Here is a 12039-nt window from a genome sequence, read left to right as displayed (position 1 = left end):
AACTAAGGCCGTGAGCCATGGCCGCTAGGCCTGCGCGTCCGGAGCCTGTGCTCCTCAATGGGAGAGGCCACAACAGTGAGAGGCCCGCATACCGCAAAAAAAAAAAAAAAAAAACAAGGAATATGATATATTTGTAACTTTCATCAAGGATATAACTTAGTAGAAGAATATTATAAAATATTGAGTTAAATTGTATAGAATCTAAAGATAGATATAGATAGATAGATAGAATGAAGCATTGCTTACGAGATGCTCATATTTGCCAATGTTAATATACGTGTATTGATTAAAAGGAAGAGATTCATGCATGTGGCTTCTTACATATTCCTCTGGAAATATTTTTGATATTTGAAAATTAATAATTTTATTTTGGTTTCAAGGTGGCAAGTGACTTAAATCTCAAAATTGATATAGAAGTTCCATTCAGGGCATCCTCTAATTATTTCCTCATAAACAGTTTTAAAGCTATTCTTATCAGTGGCCAAAGACACATGGATTATAGTATATGTCAAAGTGTATATTGATGATGAACTGTTTGTGCGTGTCTAGCATGTGCTGGCACTGTTCTAGGTGGTGGATATTAAATGAGAAAATAAATAAAGGGTTCTTAGCCTTTTGGAGGTTACATTTTCATTGCGTACACAGACAATAAATCACTGAATAATGAAATATATAATTACAAAATAAGGTCAAGGATATGAAAGAATCAGAGTGTATTTTCAGAGAGTAACTGAGGGGAACTATTCAGCTATATGGTCAAGAAGACCTCTCTGAGGAAGTAACATTTAAGCAGGATTTAAAATATGAGGAAGAAAGAGCGAGCTCTTTGTACTGAAAGGACGGAAGGAAGGCTGATGTAATTCTAAGAGGTCATGAGGCAGTGGATAGGTATGGCCTCGGGGGTGAATAGGATGACATTGGAGAGATAATCAGGAGCCAGATTATGCAGGTCTTAATGGTCATGGTAAAAATTTTATGTGATTGACTTTGAAGCACACAGTGAAACTTTGGAAGAGTTTCAAAAGCAGAGTGGCACAGTGACATTTGTGTTTTCAAAATAGGTTAATTTGGGGGCATAAAAGACTGTTAAGAAAATGTGGCAATGTGGGGAAGCATAGTTTTTGAAAGGAGAATTTGGATTACCATTGTATTTAGAGGATAAATGGGCTGGGCTAGGGCAGTGGTAGTACAAATGAGACAAGTGCACACACTGACATTTTCAGGGATAGACTGATACAACTTGCCAATGGATTGGGTAGGGACTTTGGGGAAAGTGAGGTATCAAGGAGGACTGCAAGATGCCCAAGGTGAGCAATTAGGAAAATGGAGGTGCGATCTGCTCGAGTTTACTAGTAAAGAAACATGCTCTGGGGTGGGATTATTTCTTGTCAGGTGTCTAACTTTGAGCAAGTTGCTTAACAACTGTGTGCTTCAGACTCCTCCTCAGAACTTGAAGAAAATAATGGTATCTGCCTTGGAGGTTCTTACACCCAACTATCAAGTTGTTTCCCCAGTGTCTGGGCTGAGTCCTTCCTGTAATTATAGTAATTATCATTATGCTTAACATTTGGGAAAGAAATTACTTTATTCAACTAATAATCATTTTGTTCACGTAATACCACTGGAATGTATTGACTGGAAGCTTAATTTTTATGAGTATATTTACATATTTTGGAAAACATAACACTGTACAAATATAAGATGTTGTAGGGCATTTGAAAAAAATACTTAATTTACATTCTCTTTGCAATTTTTCTGTCAATGATTAATCTGTCAAACAAAATTCTGAAGTTATTGCAAGAAAAATGTTGTTTTGTGAAGCGTTAAGGGGGCAGGAGGCAGAATTTTACATGGAGCACACTCTTACAAATATGTTGTTGCTTTTCTTTATGTGATTTTAAATTTGTATAAATTTCTATGACATTTTAGGTAGAATCAGTCATTATGATAACATCATATCATTAAAGTGAAGATAAATACTAATTATGTTTTCATTTGGTTTCTTAGCCTAGAGTGATTATAGGCTTTAAATCAAAATAATGGAAGCAAAATAGCATCATTCTTTTCTGGAACAAGCTTTGTTTGCATATTTAGTAAGTTTAATTTATCTTTTTTTAAAAAATATCTTATTGAGGTCAGGAATCCTATTTATAGTTATGGATCATTATTAAACAAGCTTGAGCACAGATAAATCTAAAGAAGTAGGGCATAGATATTCGTTAAATGGGGAACTACAATTTGGAATTCTTCACCTTTGCGAATTAGCACTGAACTGCAGATATAATTCTCCAAATAGATTTATTGCCTCTCTCTTTCCATTTTTACTTGGCTCAAGACTGATTGATACCAGCCTTTTTCATACTTAGCCATAAAAACTTTGAGAACATATCCAGTGCTAAAGAATTTAAGTTAATTGACCCTACTTAATCTAGCTGTATTAATTCTTTCATTAAATTCAATTCTATTATGTTGTCTCCTGGTCAGTTGCCGTTCCTACATTTTTCCAGTGTTATGCTGAACAATGAATGCTTCTATTAACCTGAGATGTAGCTGAGGACAAGCTCAATGTTTGTTTTAGAGCATTATCATTTACTCATATTTCTGCTGAGTGGGTTTGTATATAATACTATATATTAAATATACTATATTTTCATACTATATTATACAATATTAGTTTAATATAAATTCATTTATATCTAAAACCATCATACTTATTTTCAAACAAGAGTAGAATTTGGAAAATAGGTGAATATATTTAACTTTTTAATTCAATGCAATAGGGAAACATATATATATATATATATAATTTATTTGGGCGAGTTAAAAGAAATTAAAAATTAAAAAGAAAATAATCATTGGGAATGAGGGTGGAACTATTAAGAAACACCTGAAAAATAAGTATGCTTAATTACTATAGTCTTGTAGTTTAAACAATTCAGTGTTTTATCACTGAGTATGTATATGTATATTATATGTATATTATGTAAGTTCATAACTTTTGAATTATGCTATTAACTATGGTATGACATTTATTGAAATGAGTTAATACTTTTAATATTTATATCTGTGTAATCATTGTTTGTTGTACTCTTTGCTGTGTGTATTGAATGGTGTATAATTAGTTTTTAGACCTGTGTAAGGTAAGAAGAGATGGTAGGCTCCAAGATACATATTCCTGGTTTCTGGTTGCCTTACCCCTCTAATAGTTAATTCAACAAATACACCATAAATGTAATTTAATGTTGGCATATTACAGTGCCTATTCCCTTTTTTTTTTTTTTTTTTTTTTTTTTGCGGTACGCGGGCCTCTCACTGTTGTGGTCTCTCCCGTTGTGGAGCACAGGCTCTGGACGCGCAGGCTCAGCGGCCATGGCTCACGGGCCTAGCTGCTCCGCGGCATGTGGGATCTTCCCTGACCGGGACACGAACCCATGTCCCTTGCATCGGCAGGCGGACTCTCAACCACTGCGCCACCAGGGAAGCCCTCCCTTTTCTTTTAATCCAATTGGTTTTTCCAGAGTTATGTGTGCTAACACGTCTAACGAGGACTCATAGCCTCTGGCATTTTCTTGTTCAACAAATAAATTATTAAAATATAGAATGAAGTTGGACACAGAAAAAAATCTATGAAAATATTGTTGCTACTCAAAATATCATTGTAAGAATGTGTATAGAGTTAGAAAGATTATTTAACTTAGTATAACATTTCAAATTCTAATGTCATTGTCAGTATTATTATATTGTTGACAACTTTCTATTCTTTTGCCTTATATATTAAGACCTTTTTTGCATTTTCTCATTTTTTTTTCTCATTTAATTCTCACACCAAACCTAAGTTTTTACAGAGGAAGAAACTGTTTAGAATGTTAAAAGCAGACACTGAAGTAAATAACACAGCCAGGATTAGGCTACAGCCCTAATTAACTATAATGTTAGATACCTAAAGGTACATTTAAGAGAAAGTATGATATTAAGCAACAAGTTTCTTTTCTGGCCATGGTGACTATCTATAGTAGATTTATTTTTAAATGGATTTGTTGGACATTTACTGTAGGGCACACATGGTAAAAGGAACTTGTGGGGAGAAAAATGAAAATAACTATAGTGCACCATGCTAGTTCTACGGTAAGGCTAGTTTTGAGAACTGTGTGCTGTGGTACTGTACAGAATCCATTATTTTGGGAGGGTGGCTTCTGGAAAAAAGTGTTATCAAATATACAGCCTGCAGAGGGAGTAGAAGCAAGGGACAAGTCTAACATGGCATCCAGGCTTTTTACTATAGCAGCTGGGTGGAGGGGAAAGTCAACTGTCTTTTCGGAGGGAGAGTTCACAGGAGGATGATACCAAAGCACATCATTAATTCCACTTTGAATAAATACACTGATAAAAAGTTTTGTGAGGGGTCTGCATTGGAGATGTTCATTTGGCAGTTGGCTCTACTGAGAATTTGTCCCACAGGAGCGAAATATGAGGTACAAATTAAAGCTAAAGATAAAATATTGGTATGAGTATAATAAGATTACAGTTAATTCTTCAACCTGTGTTAGAATTTGCTTAAAATGCATTATTTAGCTTTAGAATGATACACACATATTCACACACTTAAACATATATAATTATAGCTTTTGTTATTTGGTTATATTTTTTCTCAAGATAATTTTTTTTTCATTAGGTTATGAAGGTGAGAATCTGGTGAAAATCTTAAAAGACATTGAAAACAGCACAGAAATCATGTTGGACAGGTGGAAGTTTGAAGTCATACCTAATGACAAAGATGAGAAGGGAGACCCAGTGCCTTACAGTATCATCAATAATTACTTTTCCATTGGCGTGGTAAGATTTTCCACTAACCATTCTTTTTTTACCAGTTCTGGATAATCACTGATGTAAACTCTTATACTATGAAGATTTACTGATTATAAATAATTTATTTTATCTTTGTGTCAGCAAAACACCTCTTCTAATGGGTAATAGTAAAGCTTATGAATTTATTTAAAGTCAGAGAATCGGCGATGAATTTTTCATGTGTTAAACAAAGGAAAGAAACTATATTTCATGTAATTGGCTTGACCATTTGTGTTAATAAAATGAAGCTTAGAATGGTTTATAAGGTAGTTATAAGTTTTAGAGTATAAGCTACAGTTTCACATTACTAAAAATGTGAAAACAATGCATCAATTTTTAATTTTGAAATCTACATTATAATATCATAACCTATTAGGTTTTTATTTATAGACATTCTTTTAAAATTTATGGTTTAGGGGGCGGGGGGAAAAATAAAATAAAATAAAATTTATGGTTTAGTGTAAAGTCTAAGAAAAATGCTGCTAGTGTTCTCAAGTGGTTAATAAGTCAAAAGGTTAATTTTTCACTTACTTTCTTGAAAACTTTGAGACCGAAATTAAAATATCATTTGGCAGTTTAAAGAGTTATTGAAATTTCAATCCTGAAGAAATTAATAATTTTAACAGTAATTTCACTTGTATTTATATATATTACCCAGTAATTATGAAGTCTTAAAATATATTATCTATAGCATTACATTTCATTGAATGTATTTGCCCAATATTAATCTTACATCATGTCTCATTTCTCTCTTATGCATGTGAATGTGCACACATACACACACAGAGACAACTAGCAAACTATAAAAAGCATTGGTTGAGTCCATGAACTTAGGAGTCAAGCTACCTTTAGCAATTTTTTTTTCTTCTTAGTGTGTATTCATTTACCTGTATCATGGTAGTTATTATTTTCTCTCTCATAGTTGTAAATAATGTGATTATACATTTAAAGAGCCTCATATAATGATGCATAATGAAGGCTAAATATACAACATTTACTAATACTCTGATAATGATTATTATTATTTGCAAGAAAAATGTAATGTATTTGATCCATTAAAATTCTATTTATATTTGATATGAATAACAATATTTTTACAGCTTTATTGGCAAATAACTTATGCACAACCTAATTCACTCATTTTAAGTAAACCTTTTAATGATTTAATAAATATATCCCATATTAGAGCGTTTTCATCACCAAGACAAGAACCCTCATGCCCACTTCTAGTCAATTCTGGTCCTTCCCCCCATTCCAAGCAAAGCACTAATCTTTCTACCTCTAAGATTTGCCTTTTATGGATCGTTCATATAATATATTGTCTTTTGCATCTAGCTTCTTTCACTTCACATAATGTTTTGAGGTTCACTTATATGAACTACATGAATACTGTATTCCTTTTATTGCTGATTAGTAAGTATCCTGTCGTGTGGATATATCATATATTGTTTATCTCTTCACGGGTTGATGTACATTTAAATTGCTTCTGGTCTTCGGATATTATGAATAATGCCACTGTCTTGAGTCCCTATAGTTAATTTTTTATTTTGGTTACTGTACTTTTTGACTCAAGAATTTCTATTTGGTTCTTTTTTACATTTCTAGGTCTTTAATTGATATTTTCTATTTGAATAGTCATTGTTCTTATACTTTCCTTTACTATTTAAGCATAGTTTACATTAGGTTTTTTGATCAATTTATAATAGCTGTTTTGAAGTCTTTGTCTGCTAAGTCCACCATCTAGAGTCCATCAGAGACATTGTTTGCTTTTTCTAAAGTATGTGAAACGCTTTCCCATTCCTCTGCATGTTTGCTAATTTTTTGTTGGAAACGAGATTTTATATACTATATTGTAGCAACTGTGTATTTGCATTCTCCCATAGGTGTTATGCTTGTTCCTGTGTTTGCTTAGGGATTTCCCTCCACTAATTATAAGGGGCCTTTCTCCCCTGTAATGTATGGATATACTGATGCCTCAGTATTTTTGTTTTTGTTTTTTCTTCTTGCTTTTATATTAATCCTGGCTTCTAGGGATCATTCCTATGTCAGCATCATTGACCAAAGTTTGTGCTTAAACACCTGTTGTGTTGAGTTTGTGCTCAACACAAGGAGACAGTTTATCCTTTTGCTACTGAATCTGTATGTTCACTGGGGAACACATACAAACTGCAGGCAATTATTAATCTGATTCAGCTTTTAATATCTGCTGGCCCTTTTGTCTCTTCTGCTCATGTAGAAGGCCTCTCACTTAGCTAAAGATATATAATAACTCTGGCCCTCTTTGGACTTTCCTGAACATGTGTGCGACCTTGCACATGCATATAGCCTTTCAGACAGCCAGGAATATGTGACAGCTTATCAAAGCCCATTATGGCTGTCTCATTCTCAAGATCTCCTTGAATATCTGGCTAGTTGGCTGGTTAGTTGCTTGCCTTAATCATTTTCGCAAACTGAGGCAAGCTTCTACGTTTGCCACTGAGATTACTATTATTTTGGATAACTCTGGGTCATGGAGTTTTTCCAGCTTCCACTCCAAGTCATGTTAGCTCCCCCGACAGTAAAGTTGCTTGCTTTCATAACTTGCCCCACCCTGGTAGATCTATAGTACTGATGGACGTAGAGGGTAAGGTAGCAGCTCAAGGTTGAAACATCACAGATTGCCAGTGTTCTTCTCTTAGGTTCAGTAGTTTTTCTTGAGTAAATAGTTCTCAGTTTGTTATATGCCTTTGATCAATTTTCAGGGGTCCTCAACAGAAGTTATTTCCTTTCCATCACAGGAGACATTTGGCAGTGTTTGGACACACATTTGATAGCCATGGCTAAGAGCAGATTCCTACTGGAAGCTAGTGGGTAGAGGATAGGGATGCTGATAAACACTTCCAGTTCATAGAATAGCCCCCCAAACACACAAGAAAGAATTACATAGCTCAAAATGTCAATAGGGCTGAGGTTGAGAAACCTGATATCAACAAACCAATATTAATTACAAAACTCAAGATGTTGGAAAAGCTAACACATGAAGAAAAGGAAGTCTGTAATAGAAATAAGACAGGACATACAGCAAAGAATAACAAGAGCAAAAAAAAATTGAGTATGTTAGTGAAATCAAAACCTGGACTTTTGAAAGTAATTAATCAAATCTACTGCAAAATTGATTTTATAAAAATATTGTAAAGAGAATTGCAAATAAATAATATAGAGTGAAAAAAGACCAAACCCCCCCCATAAAGACAAAACATAATATCCCAACTGAAAATATATTAGGATTAAATAAGGAAGTATAGCAAAGTTACTAAATATAAAATCAACTTAAATATTCAATATTATTCCATTATATAAGCAATAATCTATACATTTACAAAAACAGCAACCCCAAAATTAGAACTACCCAGAAATTAATAAAGAATATACAAGACCTAAAAACAGAAACATTAAAACTATCTACAAAGACATAAAAGATCAGAATAAATAGAGACATTTTCTATTCTTAGATGGGATAGCTTAATAATTTGTAATATGCAAATTAATGTATACCTTTAACCTGTAAGTAATCAAAATTAGAGCTGGATTTTATGACAAATTTGAAAAACTTTTTCCAAAATATATATAACAAAGTAGCTCAGTCAATTTTAATAAAAAGAAACGGAGAACTGTTTTACCAAATAAGACATGTTACAAATGAGTTGGATAATTATAATAGAATAGTGCAATGAATGAATAGAGGAAGAATTCAGTGGAGAAGCAGAGAGACACATATCGAAACTCAGTATAGATGTGGCCCAAAATCTCATTGGAGAAATAATGGTGCTTAGTTGATATGTGTTCAAAAACTACCTTCCTAGGGGGAGAAAATTTTGTTAGAACTCTACATGAGATAGGCAATTGCTAGATATATTGAAGTACTAAATTTAAAATGCAAGGTTGAGGACTTAATTCAAGAATATGTAATAGCATTCATTTATGATTTTAAGGTAGAACAGAACTAAACAAGGTAGATTTTGATTGCGTTTCTTTAGAAGGGTCCTGTTCCATTTGTCTTGGAGCCTCTTTTGCTGAGTTTGACATGGGAAGGAGAGGTGTGAAGAGAGAGAGAGCATCCTTCCCTGAAATATTTGCTTCTGTCCCAGCAAGACGGAGGATCAACACTCAGGGTCACAATCAGACCAGTAGACCTTATAGAGAGTTCAAGCTTTGGCTGTCACTCAGCCAAGCCACCTTCTATTTAGCAACTTATATTCCTCTGCCCCAATGAGTGAATCCAGCAAACGACAAAAAGAAATGAATTGTGTATCTCAAGCTTATATATTCCTGAATATATAAGAAACAGTGGAACTGGAGCATTGAAAGAATAAGGGGGACATTTCAACTTTTTGCTATCACCAGCATGAGAACTCTTAAGATGGCACATAATTTGTACTTGAAATTATCTCTAGGAACCCTTCTACCTCCTAGTTACAAGGTGGTCTCAAAACTTGACTCTACTGTCAGTGTTGTTTTCATTATTTCAATGATTGCCTTTTATATACTGACTGTAAGTGATTTACAGTGTACATAAAAACTTACTTCAAATTTTTAGAGAACCTGTGAGGCAAACCTCAAAATATTAGTGGTCTGACAACAACTAAAAATTAGTTCTTCCCTCACATGTTAGGACAGCAGGGGTTGACTTTTGAGGAGAGGCTCTGCTCCACTTGGCCAGTCATTGACCCAGGGTCCTTCCATCTTGTGGCTCCACCCTCTTCTTGATACACAGAGCCCTCTCTTTTCAACAGTTGGGCAACAAAAGAGGCTGAAGTATTGGCATTTGTGTTTGTTTGTTTGTTTGTTTTTATTTTTTTTTAATAGACCAGGCCTGTAAGATGTTCAGCTTGTAACCCATTGGCCATATCTGAATCAGTTAGCTGCACCGAATTGTAAGGAAGCTGGGAAAGGAATTCTGTCTGCCCAAGAAGAGAAGGGAAATTGGTGAATAACTAGCCAGTGTCTGCTAATTTCTTTTTTAGTGCCTTTCACTTTTAGCCAGAACAATTGGAAATAATTCTGAAATCATAATTAAATCTGAGAATAGGTATTCATCTACAGTGGTGATCCTTAAATACAAGCACATTTATTTATTACCTTCTATGTGCCAGATACCCTTTGAGGGTTGGTAGTGAACAAGAGAGAAAAAGTCTATATAATCACTAAACATATTATTGTGAGGTGAAAGAGAATTCTCATGAGAGACTTAACAGTTGGATGTTAGAAATATAGATTATAGAAATTAATAAGAAAAACTGCTATGTTCTACCTTTCATTCTGATTTTGTACTTTAATAACTATAGATAATCTCAAAAATCACAGTTAGAAAATTGTTCACCCATTGCATCACCATCAAATTCATACATGCCATTAGTTTTATCCTCACTGTTGATTCTTCATTCATTTGCTTATAAACCAAAAAACTAAGTACCTTTTTTTTTTGGTCAGGCCCTGGAGTTATAGAAGTGAATAAAAGAGATCACCTCATTATTAGAACTTGGAGTTTAATGGTAGAAAAAGAATTGAAAAACAAATGCACAAATACAAGTTTTTTCGAAAATTATGATGCATACTGTGAAAGAAAACAAAAGTTGCCATGAGCTAGAATAAGGAACAACAGCTTTAGTTCTCATGGTCAAGGAAGGCCTATATAAAGAAGATACATTTAAGAGAGGATCTATGGAATACACATAAGTCAGGTGGACACCAAAGAGATGGAAAGGGCATACCAAGCAGGTATAACTGTAAGTGAAAAGCTCAAGGAGAGAAAAGGCCTGTTGTGTTCAAAGACCTATAAGGTCAGTGTGCCTGGAACATAAAGATAGAAGGTGGGAATGAGTGACAAAAAAGGCAGTAGCAGAAGTGGCTGCTGCCATGTCTTGAAGACTTAGAAGCCAAGGTGTGGTGTCTGTCTTTTAAGAGAGGCCACTGAATGATTCAATTAATATAATCAGGAAATGAAGTCCAATTTATGTACAGCAGGAGTTCGTCTACCAGAGGTAATAGTTAGACATTAATTAAAAGGTAAAACAAGTGTCATAAAAAAGATACATATAGCTTTGGATATTTCATTTAACCTAAAACCTATAAATATAATTGAATTGACGAATTTTTTCTTATAGGTCCAGCTCATGTCCTTTATTTGAATGTGCATCATCGACTGGGGTTCTACAAAGTTTGCTTGTATAAATCACATTCCATAATAAACCATCTGTGATTTCCATTTTTAGTTTCTTTTAAGTGGAACAAAAATTCAAAAGATACTTGTGAAGCAATCAGTATAAAATCCTTCTAGATTTTTACAATAGTTAAAAAAATCTTTTATAATGATTTTTCTTACATATGATTTTATAACAAAGAATATATAATTGTATAGCAGTTTTAGAATTGCATTTATATAAATCTTCCCAAAACATCTTTGTTTTCATATAAAATACTTTATTTTTGTAATCATATTTTCCATTTATATAATAGGTAATTAAATGATATAATAAAGACTAAAACTGGCCTAAACAGTGTTGGGAACAACACAAATGACTGTTGGTAAGTGTAAACCTCAAAATGTGGAAACGCTGCCAGATGTAGTAGCTGAGAGGGGCTGGAACTGCTTCAGTATCCACAGTGGACAATAGGAAGGACGTAGATGGGCATGTCTCCTCTGGGTCCCTGAGGAGACAGGACCACTGGGACCACTGCTAAGAAGGACTGAGGCCAGGTTACAGGGCTGCTTCAAGATCCATAGTATGCATTTTACAAAGCAGTCACCTTTTCCAGTCTTTACTGACCGGCCTGGGCATAGAAACACCTTGTCAGCGCAGGTAAGGATTCTGAGGCTCTGTCAGACTTTTTCTATAGTTGCACCCACTCCGCACCTCTTATTCCCTGTTTGGGAAGGTGTGGGGAGGCATTCTTAACATTGTTTGCTTTCTCTCCATCCCCCAAAGCCAGGGTGGGTGCTAAGAGCCTTCTGTGGGCTTTCCTTAGGGCAAAGCCCTGAAATGCGCAAATCTGGGGAACTTCCGACAATCCCGCCCACCTGAGCCAGCAGTCCCGCAGGGCCTTGGCCTCCCACGCGGCACACACGCATAGGGCACGCATGGCGCGTCAGCCAGGAGGCGTGGCAGGCAGAGGCACGCAAAGCGTGGCAGGCGCCAGGTGGGCTAGAGGCTGAAA

General features: G+C 34.7%; 1 protein-coding gene across 11 annotated transcripts in view; it reads left to right on the top strand.

Moving 5' to 3' along the window:
• Positions 1–12039, top strand: part of DGKB (diacylglycerol kinase beta) — a 796780-nt gene that overhangs the window by 384475 nt on the left and 400266 nt on the right. For all 11 annotated transcript variants that reach the window (XM_067042589.1, XM_067042590.1, XM_067042594.1 and 8 more), the window contains one exon: positions 4673–4833. In XM_067042589.1, the coding sequence (XP_066898690.1) occupies positions 4673–4833 (161 nt within the window). The remainder of the gene's footprint in view (positions 1–4672; positions 4834–12039) is intronic.

The sequence above is a fragment of the Kogia breviceps genome, chromosome 9 (assembly GCF_026419965.1).
Source record: "Kogia breviceps isolate mKogBre1 chromosome 9, mKogBre1 haplotype 1, whole genome shotgun sequence".
NCBI lineage: Eukaryota > Metazoa > Chordata > Mammalia > Artiodactyla > Physeteridae > Kogia > Kogia breviceps.
Note: the sequence above shows the minus strand (reverse complement) of the source record. Positions and strands in the feature narration are given on the sequence as shown.